Source organism: Spermophilus citellus (genome assembly GCF_964194105.1).
Source record: "Spermophilus citellus genome assembly, chromosome: 3".
NCBI classification, from domain to species: Eukaryota; Metazoa; Chordata; class Mammalia; order Rodentia; family Sciuridae; genus Spermophilus; species Spermophilus citellus.
Window position 1 is genome coordinate 133,889,416 of NC_138184.1, and position 17,727 is coordinate 133,907,142.

At 35.5% G+C, this 17,727-nt stretch overlaps 1 protein-coding gene across 2 annotated transcripts in view; it reads left to right on the top strand.

Moving 5' to 3' along the window:
• VPS41 (VPS41 subunit of HOPS complex) overlaps positions 1-17,727 on the top strand; it is a 160,737-nt gene that overhangs the window by 85,675 nt on the left and 57,335 nt on the right. Inside the window, exons 8-10 of one of the 2 annotated variants that reach the window (XM_081288528.1) lie at positions 9,375-9,494; positions 10,832-10,978; positions 17,220-17,286. In XM_081288528.1, the coding sequence (XP_081144654.1) occupies positions 9,375-9,494; positions 10,832-10,978; positions 17,220-17,286 (334 nt within the window). The remainder of the gene's footprint in view (positions 1-9,374; positions 9,495-10,831; positions 10,979-17,219; positions 17,287-17,727) is intronic. The other variant, XM_081288529.1, reaches the window with a different exon arrangement.

A 17,727-nucleotide genomic window follows, 5' to 3' on the forward strand; every position in this document is an offset into this window, starting at 1 on the left:
AAGCAAGAGTAATTGTATACCTGGGTATTTTAATAAATCTTATGCAGAAGACTAAGAAAAGCCGGCATGATGGCACATGCCTATAATCCTGGAGGCTCAGGAGGCTGAGGCAGGAGATCACAAGTTCAAAACCAGCTTCAGCAACTGGCGAGACCCTGTCTCTAAATAAAAAATTAAAAAGGGCTGGGGATATTGCTCAGTGTTTAAGCACCCCTTGGTTCATTCCCTCAACCTTCACCACCAAAAAAAAAAAAAAAAAAAAAGACCAAGAAAAGACTAAGCCAAGGCTGAAGTCATAATTGGCAAAGCAGCAGCAATTTCTCCTTTTAGCCAGGATGGCTGTGTGGTTATTTTGGGAAAATATTCATTTAGACATGATTATGAATTGGTCTTATTTTGTCTTGATCCTTCTTGTTCACAGAGTGGCCTTGTCTGATATTGGTGTTCCATTAAATTGTTTACATTCATCAGGAAAATATCAAGGCCTATCTCTGAATGCCAGGGCAACTTCTGGATGTCAGCTTTTCTTTTTCTCAGAGGGAACAAATCAAATGCCCAACATTTGATAGATTGCTTCTATCCAGGTTACTTTACCAAAATATATATAGGGTCTGATTATAATTTTTGCACACACGCGTGTGTGTGTGTGTGTGTGTGAATACGATTATCTTTGTGGGTATATTCATGAAAGGCTATACACCAAACCAATAGTATTTGTGTCTGGTAACCTCAACTATTTTAGATCTTCTTTTAACTTAATATTGGGTAATATATGAAATTTCCTACCTTATTGAAGTCTGCTCTTAGTTCAGTGTTGTTTAATAGTTGAATAATATTTTATCCTGTGGATCTAGTTAATTTTCTTAGTATTCTGTTATTTTTGGACATATAGGTTATAGCCAGTGTTTGATTGTCAAAAATCATACTGCAAAAAAAAAAAAAATGACACTAGAAATCTTGGGGCATGAACTTTCATCTGCTCTTATGAATGTTTTTTGTAGCATTGATTCCTAGAATTAGAATTAATAAGTCAAAGATTATGATTATTTTTTAGGCACTTAATGCTTACTTCCAAGTAAAATTGCATTCCAGAAAAGTATCAGCTGTGTGTGAGTACTTGTTTCACCATATCCTCTTTGCCAGTATTTTCAATGTCTTTTAATTATTACAGATTTTGAACACTTTTATTTATTAGCAACATGTGTATCTTCTTTTGTGATTTTTTTTTCTGATTATATTCTTTGCTCAGGGAAATTTTTAATACTACCATAGAAGCCAGGATGATGAAGGTGGTCTACTTGATATTTATTGTCAGTTTGAGCACAAATTATTGCTGCTTACTAAATAGCCTGCAGCCTTTTCTTCAGTTTTGACTAAATCTGAAATAATTATTTGTGTTCTCAGGGAAACATTAGGAGACTAAATGAGACTTTAGACACTGAGGTGTGTAGGGAGAGGATGACTATACGTGACCCTGTGGAGAGGCCCAGAACCCATCAGTTCTGCCACTCCCATGGAAGCTCTCAGTGACTAACCATTGCACTCAATTAATCCCTGTTTTTCATCAGGATGACACGAGTGGATTATAAAGTGTGAGGGCAGGTTTTTTTGACTTGTTTTCTTCTGTAGATAGTGTTCTGATCTTTATTTTTTCTCTTTTCATTTTGAGCTGAGTGAAGGGCTTATTCAAGTACATAAACCAATGTGTTCAGATAACTTTTTATGTTATTTAAGATTTAGCAGTTTTGCATTTCTTTTTCATATAATAACTGTGCAAGTATCTCCCTTTGATCATTCATCTATAATAGTGATAATATATAGTTAAAATTAGAGATACTTGTTTATTGCACAGAACATTAATTCAAGTTTAATCATCCAGTGGATGATATTGTGTTTTCTCCACCCTACTACTGAAAGGGTTTGACCTTGAGCCTAGCCCTGGCAGACTGAAAGACAAACCCAGAGTGTTTGGCATTAATAACCAGCTATTTTAAACCTGTAGCATCCATATAGAAGATTGTTCTTTAAAATGGTGAAATTATTAATACACATTCCAATAATTTTTGAAATTATATTTGTAAATGTGAGTTTGAATATGCAGAAACTGTAGATTATTAGTTTAAATAGGACCCTACTTCACATATTGGATATAGTTGATTGCTTAACCCATATACATGGATAAGTAGATATATGTCTGTTATCTGTATTTTTTAATATAAAGGAAACTGCTCATAAATGGCACCCCTTGTATTTAGTTTATTTTGTTCACATTGAACCTGTGGCTTGGATTGCTTGGGTGATAAATTAGCTATTACCTTACATTGTACAGTGTTTTTTAAATTTCACGGTATTGGTCTGGCTATGTAGTTTTCTCAAGATTAGTTAAGGGGCTGGGGCTGGGGCTCAGTGGTAGAGCACTTGTCTAGCATGTGTGGAGGCCCTGGGTTCAATTCTCAGCACAACATACAAACAAATAAATAAATAAATAAAGGTCCATCAATAACTAATGAAAATATTTTTTAAAAAAGACTAGTTAACTTTAAGCACTTGTCCAAAGTCTGTATTGCATTGGAAAAATGTTTACTCAAATATTGGTTATAAGCAAGTGGCCAGTCAACGGAGCTCTCAGAATCCTTCTGTGTACCTAGACTTTCCATGGTATAAATATTTGCTCTGTATTTAACTTCTTTTAAACATGTTAAATTACCTTAGGAAAGGGAAATTGAAGGATTATAACATGTCCAGAAAATAACCACTGAATTTAAAGCTATAATATATTTGAGAAATTCCCTCTTTCTTCCTATGTTTTATGTTCTATCTTGATGGAGACAGTAAAACTGTTGGTGATGTTTAAAAATGCCATTCATTTTAAATTTTGATCCTGAGCCAAAGCAGGAAGAAAAATGTGCTTATCTGTTCCCGTAGGTTCATGGTTACTCCTTCCTTTCTCAGGATTCCAAGATTTCTCTTTGCTGTGAGCAGCCAACCACCATCTGGGTCTTATCCACAGTGTCTGTTTTTCTCATTCATCTTCATCACTTTTTAAATTTCTTTCATAATCTTCAAATTTTGGATATTTAAGTCGTTCTGTGACAGGCCATCCCCATCATTATGACCTTTGTCTGTTTTTACCAAGACTGTCTTACTGGGTGTGTTCTAATTTGCTGGGTTTTCCATTTCTTCATTTCTCTACTTGATTTTATTATCTTGAGAATCAACTCCAACCTAGCAGAGGTTCTCTGTAATGAAGTTTCTTTCTTCCAAGCCCCTTAGTCCTTTCTATATTAACGTATCTGGGTATCCCACATTCTCCCTAGTTTGGTGCCCCTGCCCAGTCTTTCTTCCTTTCTTTTGTGCCTCAAAACATGCAGTGTTACCAATATTGAGAAAGCCTGAAGGAACCAAGTGGTTCATAAACTTGAAAGAATACAGGATGATTAAAACAGGGCCAGTCATGCTCCTTTCCTCCATCAAAGGGTGGATGAGGATAAAGGCTATCATAATTGGTGGCTTTATTACAACCTGATAGATTCTTGCTACACATGTGGGAGATTTTGGAATGTGCTTCCTTATACTTCTGTGTAGTGTAGGAAAGCACTAGACAGATTTATCAGCACAAAACATAGGAGAATAAAGTGTATTTCTGGGATGTGAGGGCTCCTATTGAAATATAAGTACAGAGAGTGCTGACTGCTAGAATGTGGATTTATGGGAAATAAAGCCCTAAAATACTTTCTCCATCATCAACAACAACAAAAAACCCAAACCTCTTGGAAACAGCTTTTCCTCTCTGTGTACTTAGCTCCCATTGAGCTTAAATTGCTCTCAGTATTGTGATAATGACAATTCAATATTACAGGATGTGGAAGATGAACCAAATAAATTAACCAGCTGCTTTTAAGGGTAGTTCGCTCAATGGCTTACCCCCTAAAATGCTTTGTAGAACATTCATGCTCAGTAGGTCTCTAGGCAGTTTTATGACTACAAGAAAGAAATGGATTTTATTAAATGTCAGTGAAATAGAGGCAGATAGCTTTGTGGTAGTTAATTCAGTGTAGAATGTTTGTAAGAAAAGTAGTTTATCTTTCCTTAAATTACCAAAGGAGAATTTTCCTTGCCATTCTTGCCAGAAAATGTGTTTTGCTTGAAATTCCCATAGATTAGGATTTAAAAAACAAATGGATAGTGGGTCATTTGGTCTTTTTCTCTCATATGTGAAGTTCTGTATTATTTTGTGGAGTAAATATTACAAATCCTGCATGAAAATGCCAATGGAATGATTCCATAATTATTAGTCTATAATCCTATGTAAAGATTGGAAAATTGGACTTGTGAGTAAATAATAAAAAGTAGGGTGGAGAGGAAGGGCAGAAATCAATGCTCTAGGAGGCCGGCAGGTGATGTAGAGGAGAGAAGCAGGTTAGGTGCCATAGAGGCAGAAGAAATAATTATGATGGCAATCCAGAGAACCTTCTGCAGTCAGGCACATCATCACTGTCCACACCAAGTCTCTGGCCTGATTGTGTCCCTGGAATAGAGCTACTAATTACTTAAAACGAATAGGGGAAGATTGACCTTAAAAGCAGTTTTCAGTTTTTTGACAAGTTGTACTACAGTTGTGCCTATGGCCTTGAACAAAGGGTATATAGACTGACATTAGAGGAGTTGGATGTAGGATCATTATAAGAAAACCCTTTCTGAAAGCAAAGATGTGTTAGTTATATGAATCATTCCCAGGTTCTTTCCTTTAAATTTTTGAGATTAGGTTAGATTCCAGTATGTTCAAAATAGTTTGGGGACATTTACTAACTAAAGATGGACTAGGTAACTAACTGAAGTGTTTGGGATAATTACATAGATTTTCCTAGAGTGAACACATTGTATGTATAGACCAAGATTAAGATGAGTAGACACAGGAAAGCCCAATTAGCATCTAAAATTTATTATGTATCTAGAAAAATATAAAATATAGTTTCTTTTTCCAATGCGTTTACAGTTTGTTGGGGAAAGACAAAGAAATAGGAATGGCTCACCAACCTCAGTGAAAAGGTAGTAACATGATACTCACTGTGCTATAATAAAACCAGCATACCATAAAACATATAGAAACAAGAAATTGGAAAATTATTTGACATCCAAAAGAATTCTCCTAAATGATGACATACTCTAACATATTAAACTTTTTTACAAATAATTTATTTTTCATCCATTAAAAATGAAGATAAAGTCTTGAAAAATATTACCATTCAAAAGACATCAGAAAATAATATGAATGATGTTTAAACTGTAATGTTAGTTAAAATTTGACCCATTCACAGAAGTTGGTATATTATACCTTTTTTCTAGACATCTGTCAGTTATATAGAATGGCATTTGCCTGTTTGTACTATAAACTATCCTTAAAGGAGAAGCTTGTTTGCTTCTGTATTAGAGCAGGGTCCACAAGGTTATTGGAACTGACCCTGAGATGGACTGATTTCAGAATTCTGTCCTTGTTTTCTTCCTGCCCTCTGCTGGAAGTATTCCTTGGAGCTCTGGTGGACACAAAGGAAAGCCAGGGCCCTGACAGCCTCAGCCTCTTCCTATACCAGAAGCACTCCAAGTACAGCAGAACTGACTCATTAGAGGAAGTTTGGATTTTGTCTGGAATTGTTTGTTTGGAAGATTTTATGGACAGTTTTTCAAAGTCAGTATAGTTTGTGTAGGTTAATTCTGTACATGTTCAGTATGCCTCGAATATTCCTTCTTTCTTAAGTTCCATTGAATTTCTAATATTATCTTCATTTTAATTTTTTCCCTCTATTAACCTGATTGTAAAATAAAAGAATGGATTCTCATTCTCATTAATGTATTAACATTGTAAAAATAATTCACATGTTCAGTGAAGAATAATTATAAAATAGAAATAGTGAAAATTTCCTGTTACCCATTGCTAGGAGTTATGACTTTGTGTAATGTATCTTCCATATTTTATCATATTAATCTACATATGGATACATATTCATATTTTACTTAAGGAACATCATAGGCAATACCTTTTTGGAATCTGCCTGTCTATTTAATATGCCCTGATGTTTTGTAAGTTAGTGGATATACACACATGAAATAATTAAGAATGGATGCTTTCTCCTCAGTTGTTCAGCTTTACCACTTTGTATTCAATCACTACCCAGTTGTCAGTGCATTTCTAGTCTTTATAGGTAGCTTCTTTACTCACTCTAATAATTTCTTAGCATAAATTCCAAGATGTGGTCATTTTGAAAGTTTTGTGTCCATAATGCCAAAAGATCCTCCAGGAAGAAGTGCTCAGTAGTTTCTCTTCCCCTACACACACCTCATGCCCACTCCCTGCCTAACTGTGTCACTTTGATTCGTCTTTGTTATTTCTTTCTTTTCTTTTTCCTTCATTTGTCAATTCTACAATCAATGTGGTGCTTTTTTTTTTTTTTTGACGTGGGGTGGGGAGGGTTGATTGTACTTTTTGGATATTAATTTTATAAAACATCTCATTATCTGTCAGCAAATTCACCCCTACCACCAAATTGCTTAATTAAAAAAAAAAAAAATCTCCTGTTGTTCTCATATCTTTTTTTTTTTCAAATGTATTTTTAGCACTTTCAGAATTTCAAGAAATAATTCCTTTGAAATTTTTGGGAAACTTACATTAAAAAAGAAGTTAACTTAATGAGACTTAAGCTTTTCAGTGAGAATCTTGGGCATTATTATCCAGAAACATAATGGTATTTTTTCCCATTTATTTAGTTCTCTGTTTACATAGCTTATGAAGGGTTTTTGTTTTGTTTCATGAGGCCAGTGCATGCACGTGTGGAAGTTGTGAAGCCACCTTGCTTTTCCATGGATAATAGAGAACTTCAGTTCATTATTAATTTTCAGATCTATGAACTTTTTGCTGTTTACAAATTTTGATTACATCCCCTGACATTTAGGTTTATATGTGTGTTCTTATACTCAGAGTACTTTGATTATTATTTAATTTTGTTGTTATCTGAGAATAATAATGAGAACCAATTTTTTAGTCCTTTTCTGTTTTTTTTTTTTTTTTTTTTTTTGTGATGTCTTGTTGCTGTGGAGTCAGGAATGGGAGATTTGTTTTATTCTCTGGATAATTCCCATTATTGTCAAATACTGAATCTTTCCATTGATGCCCTTCTTGTGCTAGCATGCCTTCTTTTTTTTCTCCCAGCTGTGCTCCCCAAGTGACCCTGGAGTGCTGGAGTGCTGGTGGGTGGCATGCTTTAACAGAGATTTGCTCAGTGACTATTCTACCTCCACATTCCCCCTTACCCTGAGAAGGGGCCAAAGAGAGGGTTGGGGACATTTGGCATCCCAATATCTAACTGACTGACTACTACTTAGGCTTTTTCTGGAAACAAGTTAAATCATGGCCTTCACTGAGATATTATTTTTAGCATATTTTTCAGATGTTTTTTAAAATTTGGTGTGCATTTAATTTTCCCAAATACAGCTGTAATCACTTCTTCTCTTAACACTGTGTTAATCATTTAGGTGAGGATTGGTAAGGGAGAGGAATTTGATATTGGGTTCTGCCAGGTTTTTCTCCTGGTCATTCGGCTGACCCTTTCTTTTAACAGATGATTAGTGACTGCTGGCTGTGTCCACCCCTTTTTTATAATTACCTCCATGCTATCTATGCTGTAGATGAAAGATAGATGATATGTTCTTATTAGTTCCTCATGTTTAAAATAAATCTTATTAGTTGCTTACTGTTAGTAGAGTGTGATTTTCTCTTTAGTGGGAACTTTATCCTTAGCCTTTTCCCTCATTTCTTGAATTTCAAACCTATCTTCTGACAAAATACTGAACCATTCATCATCCTTCTGCATTGGTTGGATGTAGTGGACTTTCTGACTCTTTCTCTGCATCATGGCACAAGAAGAGGTTGAATCACAGACAGATGACATACCCAGTTAAGGGGTCTCTTAACTAGGTTCTTAACTAGGTCACAGGGTGGTATTTTAGTGATGGTGGTATTTTAGTGAATTACTAAAACTGTATATTCAGTAGTGATGATTTTTTTCCCCCAGTACTGGGGATTGAACCCATTGCTATGCTAGGCAAGTACTCTTCCACTGTGCTATACCCCCAACCCTGTAGCTATGATTTTTTTAATTAGAACTTGAGAAGGGTGAGGTTGAGATGGGTTAGAGGATCTTTGAAAATGTATAGGATATATCTCATGGGAAGGAGGACTGAAGAGCTTCAGTAAAATCGCTGCTTCCCATTACCACTGTGGAAGTTGTGAAGCCACCTTGCTTTTCCATGGATAATAGAGAACTTCAGGTGTTTATAGCATGTTAAAGTGGCTGTACTCAGCTTGTAAAGAGGGCCTCTAATTAAAAGCAAAATTTCTTTTGTGCCTCTTATGTCTATAGGAACCTAACTATTGAGAAAGATATACAAATACAAATAGAATGTGAATTTATTCTTTGACTTATTGTGTCCACTTGTGCTGTTGTGGAGTGAGGAAGGATTCAGAATACACTGAGGTGAACTGAAATTGCCTCTAATAGTAGGAATTCTGAAAACTTTTGGAATCTGTTATCAGCTTTTAAGGGATCTACATGTATTTCAGGATTACATGCATTGAGTATATTGTATAGTTATCTTAAAGAATTTAAATTGGATATATCAAGAAAAATATTTTTATGTCCTTAATATAATGCATGAATTACTAAAACTGTATATTCAGTAGTAGAAGTTTTTGACGAGTTATACGTTGTACTAAAATTTTTCCGCAGATTCTTTTTTCAGTTACAGATTTTTTTCCCTTTAAAATAAAGGCTCTTGCTACTGAACTTTTTAAAGAAGCTTAATCCTAAAGCAAATTTCCCTTATTTCATAACATGAATTACTGCTTAAAAGTAATTGTCAAATTATTTATCTTGGGAAATACATAAGACTGCCCCTAATTTCTACAGTTTAATTTGTGACAATCTTATTTTCAGTGAAAAACTGTGAGATTTTGATTTCCTAATTTACAAAATAAATTAGTTCTTTAGCCATTACTTGAAGAACTTTCAGGGATACAAATCTTTTGATTAGATGTGCATTATTTTCCATGAACCTTGATATTTTGGTGCCATCTTGTGGTTTGGCTCTGTAGTCACAGGAACACTAAATCTGTTTTAAAACAATGTCCCAGACAGTGTAAGATGTGTGGGAAATGCTTTCCAAAATGGAAATCGTCTACTGTAAGTACATAAAAATAAAAATTAAAAATAAATCCATAGAGTGTTGGTTATTTGGTAACATTATGGACAAGAATGGTAAGTAAGGTCTCTATTATATTATTCTCCATTTCTGAAAGTCTGTGTTTATGCTGTGTGCCCTAGTTGCTGCTCTTTGAACGGTCCTGGATGAACAGATGGAAGTCTTCGGTTCTGCATGAAGGGGAAGGGAACATACGGAGTGTGAAATGGAGAGGCCATCTGATCGCTTGGGCCAATAATATGGTAAGCACAGTCTCTACCTTCCTAAGCATCTTCCTTGTTTGGTGGCAGAAGAGTGGCCAAATTGATAGGACTGTGTCAAAGGGAGATGCCACTTGCTCCAGTGATCATTTGTAAAAGATAACAAATGGTAAGTGATATCTTACCTGGGAAGTTAAAGAAATTAGATTGCTTTTGGCTTTTATAATATAGTAATTCCCAGCATATTCTGGACTCTATTTTAGGATAAGAAACCTGAGGCATGAAGAGTAACCAAGAAAATGAAAAGCCATCTTAATAATTGAAGGGTTGCATTGGGAATGTGGTCTTGAAAATACTATTTGCCTATTGGCCGAGGGCAAGAAACACTTGATATGAAACAAGAGCAGAATATTGCTGATTTCTATTTTACTCCCAATATAATCATAGGCAAAAATCTAGGGCTGCTTTTAAGAAAGGATCATAATATTTGGTGCTGCAAAATTTACTTGATATGAATTGGGTCCAGTACAAAGTTTTAAGAGTAGACTTTTTCTCATCTGGCATGTCTTTTGAAATTTTAAGTTATCTATGAGTAGTCAGTTCCATTCCGCTTAATGGTAGAAATCTCCTCAGAATCCACCTTGTTACTCAGGATTTTTTTTCTTTTGGGTCACAAGAAAGGGAAGCAAACCTATGGTCTCTTGGCTCACTTGTAGTGATCTGCTTACTGAGGTTTGTGTTTGAGAACTTTGAAATGTCAAGTGTAGTTTTCTTTATATAGATGGTTTTTCAGAATTAAAATCTTTCCAAAAACCAAACCTCATTTTTTATTGGGACAATACACTTAGAAATGTTACTTGTCTGTCATTTTGAAAATGTAGTTGTTGGTATCTAAACATTTCCCCATTATTTTAGGTTAGAATCACCCATGCCACCCACTAGTAAAACAAAATTCCTTTGCCCAATAAGAAGGATGAAGGTATTTTTATAGGATTTGTGTGGAGAAGGAACATTTTCTTTTCTTTTTATGTGGGTGTGTGTGTTTTAATTTATTTATTTTATTCTAATTTGTTATACATGATAGCAGAATACATTTCAATTTATAGTACATATAAAAGCACAATTTTTCATGTCTCTGGTTGTACATAGAGCAGAGTCATACCATTTTTGTCTTCATACATGTACTTGGGATAATGATGTCCATCTTGTTCCACTGTCTTTCCTACCCCCGGGAACATTTTCTTTACATGGCTTCTAACTTTGCTCTGCAAACACTGTCAATACTTTGCAGCATTGGTTATTGGTGGTATGTAGCTGGGCCTGTTCATAGATTTTCCTTCTCCCAAGTAGAGAATTCCTAATGCCATTTCCTTTTCCAGGGTGTGAAGATTTTTGACATTACCTCAAAACAAAGAATCACCAATGTGCCCCGGGATGATATAAGTCTTCGCCCAGATATGTATCCCTGCAGCCTCTGCTGGAAGGACAATGTGACACTGATTATTGGCTGGGGAACTTCTGTCAAGGTGATTTTGCTTGTCCTTATAATAAGTCCATAATGTTACAGATCCATTGAGGTGGTCTAAAGGAATATGAGTTCATAAATTGCCTCCTGAAACACAAATATTTTTGCCTGAATATTATTGTGATATGTTAACAATTTAAGACTGAACTTATTTCACGTGTATAGATTTTATGAGCTATCCTTTCTTTTCTCTACCATGCAAAACAGTTTGTAAACTTTTCCTTTCTCAGGCTGGTGCTGCCTTATTTTATCTTTTTTAAAAATTTCCCACAACCCAGTTGGCTGTAGCTATTTATAGACCACTTGATTGGCATCTTCATTTGTGTTGGAGGTGGAAAGAGAAGGTTAAAACTACATCTTCCAACTTACTTGCTAATAATTTTGTGGAGTAGAAGCCCATACTTATTATCAGTAATAAGATTTGGGAATATTTTCTAGTGTATAATTATCTGATCCTATGAGGCTCAGTAAATGTAATTTAGTTGTTCTACAAAATGGAGCTCAAATGAATTCACATTTATTTCATGCCTGGTAGTGATTCTGTTACAGTAGATACTTCAAAGCCAAAAGTTGTTTCCTTTTGAAAATATATTAAATAATTTAATCAAAATAACTAAAAATTAGCTAAAAATGCTATGAGGGAGTATCCCAACACTAATCTAATGGACGAGCTCAGTCTTTGGAGTCAGAGAGACATTGAGATTAATTCCATCTTTTCCATTTGCTTTCTTCTGTATGACTCTAAGCCTGACATTTTCTGCAAAATGGCAGAAAAATAATTCCCAATTTACAAATTTTGGGAGAAAAAAATGAAGTAATAACTGTAAAGAGCTTGGCATAGAAACTGACTTACTGCAGTTTCTTAGCTGCTATTATTGTTAGTCCATAAAATTCTAGAGGAGTCATGAAAGAGACATAGCTATTTAAAATTTATTCTCCTCTGGAAATGTAAAGCATAAAAATTACTAATGCAATTATTATTATTATTACCAAACTCAGCACTGTTATACTTGAGATAAGGTCCTCCTGGCCCTTACATTGATAGGATTCAGGTTTTCTTTTTCTTCTTCTTTTTAGATTGAACATCAAGTAATTGTTTTAATGTGTTTTGTGAACACAAACTGGTTCATATTCAGGATAGCAAGAAAGAAACTGCCTAGTAACCTAAGATTTAAAAACAAACAAACAAACAAAAAATGTGGTTCTCTCTCCCTATCCCACATGTGTAGTTCCAAATCCAGTAAACATACTCTTGGTATTTTAACCATTCCTTAAATGGACAGTGTGACTTTTTCCTTTGTTTTATAGTTGTAATTTTCTTAAAAGGAAAGACCAGGAAATTTAGCCTACAGGGCCATGTTACAAGTTCACTGATTGTTTCTGTAAATGCTTTCTCTGTTAGGCTGAATAGTGGACCCCAAAGAGAGAGGTCCTAATCCCTGAAACCTGTAACTGTTTGTTTACATGGCAAAAGATGCACTTCACTTAAGGATCATGAAATTGGGAGATTACCCTGAATTATGTATTTAGACCCTAAATGCAATCCTGTGTGTCGCAGTGGGAGGGAGAAACTACTGTTGATGAGGCAGGGCAGTGCTGCCACAGAGGTAGAAGTAGAGTGGTGATAAGGACACCGAAGCCAGCAGGACTTGGAGGAGGCCAAGAGCAATTTCTCCCCTAGAGCTTTCTGAAGAAATGTTTCCCTGCACCTGATTTCAGCCCAGTGAAGCTGATTTCAGACATCTAGCCTACAGAACTATAAAAGAATATATTTCTGTTGTTTCAAACCACCAGGTCTCTAGCAACCATAGGAAAGAAATACATTTTCACTGTGCCTAAATTAAGATCCATAAAATTTACATCCAATACTTTAATTTCTTGGGGATTCTTTTTCTTTGGACTCATTCAGCTGTTCAGAATCTAGGTGAGTTCTGAAAGAAGAGAAGGTGAAGACTTGGTCTTTCTTCAGAGAACAATTAACATTTGCCTGGTGTGTACCAGGGTTTTATCCCCAGCACCACTATATAAATAAATAGTAAGATTTTCCCAATGAACATTTACCAAGTGCCTGAAATATTCTGAGCGATGTTCTAATGTTGCAGAAACATGAAAGACAAATGAATAAATTTCTTCCCTTGTAAAATTTATGCTCTAATGAGAGTAGATGAGCAAAATTAAACAAGCATGTTGTTGATAGTAAATTACCAAGAAGAGCATTTAAAAAGGGTAATGATGAAGGGATGGGGGTAGGTACTCTGTAATATAGGTGGTCCCATGGTGGCCTCTCTAATAGCTAACTTGTCATTTGGTGAGAGATCTGGGAAGGGGTAGCCCTGTGGGGGTACTGGGTTGGAGGTGGGGAAATCCTTGAGGTAAGGGAATGATTGGGCTGTTTTTGAGGCACAGCAGGAAAATTGTTGTCAGAGTAGAGCAGGTGTGGAGGAGAGGGTAGAGGATGAAGATAGTAGAGAGAAATATGTGGGGATTGGAGGTAGAGGAGCAGATCATGTTGTAGTTCATGGGCCTTTGGGAAGTCTTTGGACTTTGAGTGAGGAGGGAAGCCAGTACAGAATTTTGAGTGAGGAGGGAAGCCAGTACAGAGTTTTGAGTGAGGAGGGAAGCCAGTACAGAGTTTTGAGCAATGATATTAGTTAATGACCTTATTTGTATTTTAGAAGGACCACTAGTTGCCGTGTAGAGCTAGAAGCAGAGGGACACTGAAAGAGGGAGACCAGGAAGGAGGCTACTGCAGCATCACTCAGTAAAATGTTTTCTCAGATCAACATAATGGAGCTGGTGAGAAAGATGGGCTTTTGGACATATTTTGAGAGTAGACCCTATAGTATTTGTTAATAATTAGATATGGGGTATAATTTAAAGAGAAAAAAGTCAATGGTCACCTAAGAAAATAAAAGATGAATTTTCTAACCTTTACTGAGATGAAAAAGACTGCTGATCAGGCATGTTTCAATGGAAAAAGGCAGAAGTTGTTTTGGAATGAGCACTTTAAGATGCCTGTTACCCACTCATGCAGAGAAGTGGAGGAGACAGTTGGATAAAGATTAGTATTCCTGGGTGAGAGTCCACCTATCAATGCAGAGTACTCTTAAAATTATTGATCTGCTCTATGTAGGGCATGAACTTAGGGTAGAATTTTTTTATATAAATTTTTTTAGTTGTAGAAGGGAACATAATATTTTTTTTCATTTATTTATTTTTTAGATGGTGCTGAGGATTAAACCAGTGCTTCACACATGCTAGGCAAGCACTCTGCCACTGAACTACATCCCCAGCCCTTAGGGTAGCATTTATCTACAGAACCCCAATACTTGCTGCTTTCTACCTATGAAATAGGTGCTGGAATAAAATCTCAGACTACAGAACTGATAAGAGATGGGAGTAGAGCAATGGCCCACCCACCAATTGTGTCATATGTCCTGTCTGCAGAGAGATTGTGTCATGGCCAGAGGGATACATTCAGGCCTTCCTGTTAGTTCCAACCGTAGCCAGATGGTCTTGGATCACCCTCATAGTGTCAGTGTTCTTGTCTCTAGACATGGTAATGTTGCTTTTCAGGGTTACTCAAGAGTTGAAAGAGGCCCATTGACTTCCTGGGTTTGGTCAGCATCCCTCAAATCTCTCCACTTCTCATCTTTCTAGGAAGTCTTCATGGCTTTGATTTTATGCCTTCCCTTAATTCTGTGTTAAACGGTGCAGGTAGAATAATCTGTCCAGAATACAGAGCAGATAATTTCACTCTCCTTTATAAGTCACTTATAGAGGAGTGACTGATCTTTAACATGGTTTCCAAGTTTTTGTATGATCCAAGCTCTGTATTTCTCTCCAGCCTCAACTTTCCCTTTGTTTGCCCTGTCTGATTGATTTCCTAGCTGATGGCTCCAGGTTATGACATTGTTTTGTAAATTTGTCCTATCTTTCCTGCTTCACCTCCATATCACAAATTTCAGGAAGTGTTCCTGCCCTGCCAATGCATGCTTCTGCTTTCCCATCATACTTTGGCAAAATTACCTTACTTCTGTGTCTTCACCACTGCTCGGTAATCTCAAGAAAATAACCCTAATTTAGCACTGGTGCCTAGTCGTTGCTCAAAAAGTACTAATATTACTATTATATTTACCTTATTATTGTGAACCATCTGAGACACTTCTGTATGTATTTTTTTCAGCACATTAAAATAGTTATTTGGCATTGTGGAGTGTGCCTGTTAGACCTTTTAGTAGTTTTCTTAGTGAGTGTGGAAAAAAGCTCAGAAGTCTACCAAAAAGAGAAGGAATTGGGGAAAATTGGGGAAGTGGTCAGAAAATTATAGGAAATGGACAGAAGACAGATGTCAAAAAGCATTCAAGGGAAAAGAGAGCCAATGATTCCTAAATGGGGGCTTAGACTTCCAAAGCCATAGGTTTTTGTTGTATATGAGGGAAAGTGAGTTTTTGTAGGTACAGAGTTGCTGCAGTATTTCTGGATAGCAATTTAGACATGTTTATTAAACTAAACAGAAAAAAAAAAAAAAACCCTAAAGTGAGTGTACTCATTAATCTGTTGGTTCAGCATCTAGGAATTTATTTCCTAAGGAAACATATATGTTCAAGTATGTTGATTGCACTTTTGCTTATAACAATAGATATAAAATCTAATGGCCAAAAAGGAGATCGACCACATAAATTATAGTACATTCTTAAAATAAAATGCTATAAATCACATTAAAGAATTGTGTTGTGGAAGAATATTTAAATAATACATTAAATTATTTGTAGTAAATGGCTAAGTTAGTAAAAGTAGCTTCCATAAAAAATAAGTATGTTAATGATGATATTTTGGGGCTGGGATAAGAAATAATGCTTTTTTTCCTCTTTGAGTTTTTCTCTAATTTAGAATATTCCTTAGTGTAGCTCTACTTTAGGGGAGCAGCTATAAAAGATCACTATCTGAAAGATTTAGGATTAGTACTTGACTTCAGGTTCAGTCTTAACTGAATGGCAGAACTTATATAAATTTTTCTTGTTTCTTGTTATAAATTTGAATATATTCACTTCAGAAAGCAAAACAAGTATAAAAGGTTCATAGTCTTATCAACCTAAAACAGTTATCATCAACATTCATATGTGTTATCTGTTGTATTTGAGAGAGATAAAAATATAGATTGAGATATACTGTAATTGTTTACCCACAAACACACACACATACATATAAACTATATAGATATGATTTAATATGAATTTTGGCAAACTTTCTATAAATACCTGGTAGTAAAAGTTGAGATTTCAGGCCACATACTGTTGCTGCTGCTCCTTCCTTTCTTTTTTCCTTCCCTTTCTCCCCAACATCTCCCTCCCCATCTTTGTTGCTCCCTTTATAAACTGTGAAAAACCTATCTTACAGGCCATAACAAAACAGGCTTGGGATTTGGGCATGATTACCAATCCCTGAATTAGATTATGTAGTAACTGATTATAATGTACTTGAGATAAGAAGAGTATGTGCCACTTTTGCCAAGTATTATTTAACAACAGTGAAGTGAGTTACAGATGTTATCAGAAATACAAGATGTAATGTGAATATTGGTCAGATTAGCCATGGAGCATTTTACTCCCGCCATGACTGTATTTGGTATGGTCATAGGCCACTTAGCAACAGGGATGCATTCTGAGAGATGCATCACAGGCAATTTCATCATTGTGTGAACATAATAGAGTACTGAACAGGCTAGGATGGCCATAATACCACTAGGCAATATAATATTATGGGAGCACCATGGTATATGTATTGCTTTAGACCAAAATGTCATTATGTAGTACATGACTGTAGTTTTTAAGTAGACTTTCAGAGGATGCATCATTAGAAAAATATTAGAACTATCTTAAAGGGCTAGGATTGTAGCTCAGTGATAGAGTGATTGCCTAGCGTGTGTGAGGCACTGGGTTTGAGTCTGAGCACCACATACAAATAAATAAAATAAAGGGGAAAAAAAACTATCTTAAAGTTTTCTCTCTTTCTTTGCCCTTGAATCAGACTTTATTAAAAGAATAATGTTGGAGAATATAAGTAATGGTTGCTATATGTCATTCAAATTAATTTTTCTTATTTAAGTCATAAGATAGATTGCGCTTCATCTTCAGGGATACATGGTTAATTTAACACAAGTATATATTGAATAAAATATTGTGAAGAATTTTCCATTAAATGAATAGAATTCATAGTGAGGTTTTTTTTTTCCCCCCCAGATATGCTCAGTGAAGGAACGGCATGCCAGTGAAATGAGGGATTTGCCAAGTCGATATGTTGAAATAGGTATGGTTCACTCAGCGTCTGCTATGAGTGTAAACGTTCAAAAGAATGTCTGTTTTATTAAGTGTAAATCTAAAGCCATGTTCCTCATCAGGACACATTTCTGGGTGATTTGATGAAATATATCAGAAGCTTCTAGGTTTTGCAACTTTACTATGGAAACCCTTTTTTAAGAAACTATTCTTTTTTTTTTCACACAATAATTTTGTAAATTGCCTTTGAAGTCAAAGAACCATGGTTTTGGGTTCTGGTTTTGTTGCATACCACCTGGACTTGAGACAATTATCTGCCTTTTTCAGTATTTTTGTCTGTAAAATTTGGAAGAGAATCTTTCTCAGGAGTTAGTTGCAAGAAGTACAAGAATTAATTCATTCATTTCCCTAGTACAGTACTGATACCTCATCCTGCCAATTTGAACCTTCTAAATACTTGATTTTGTCATCA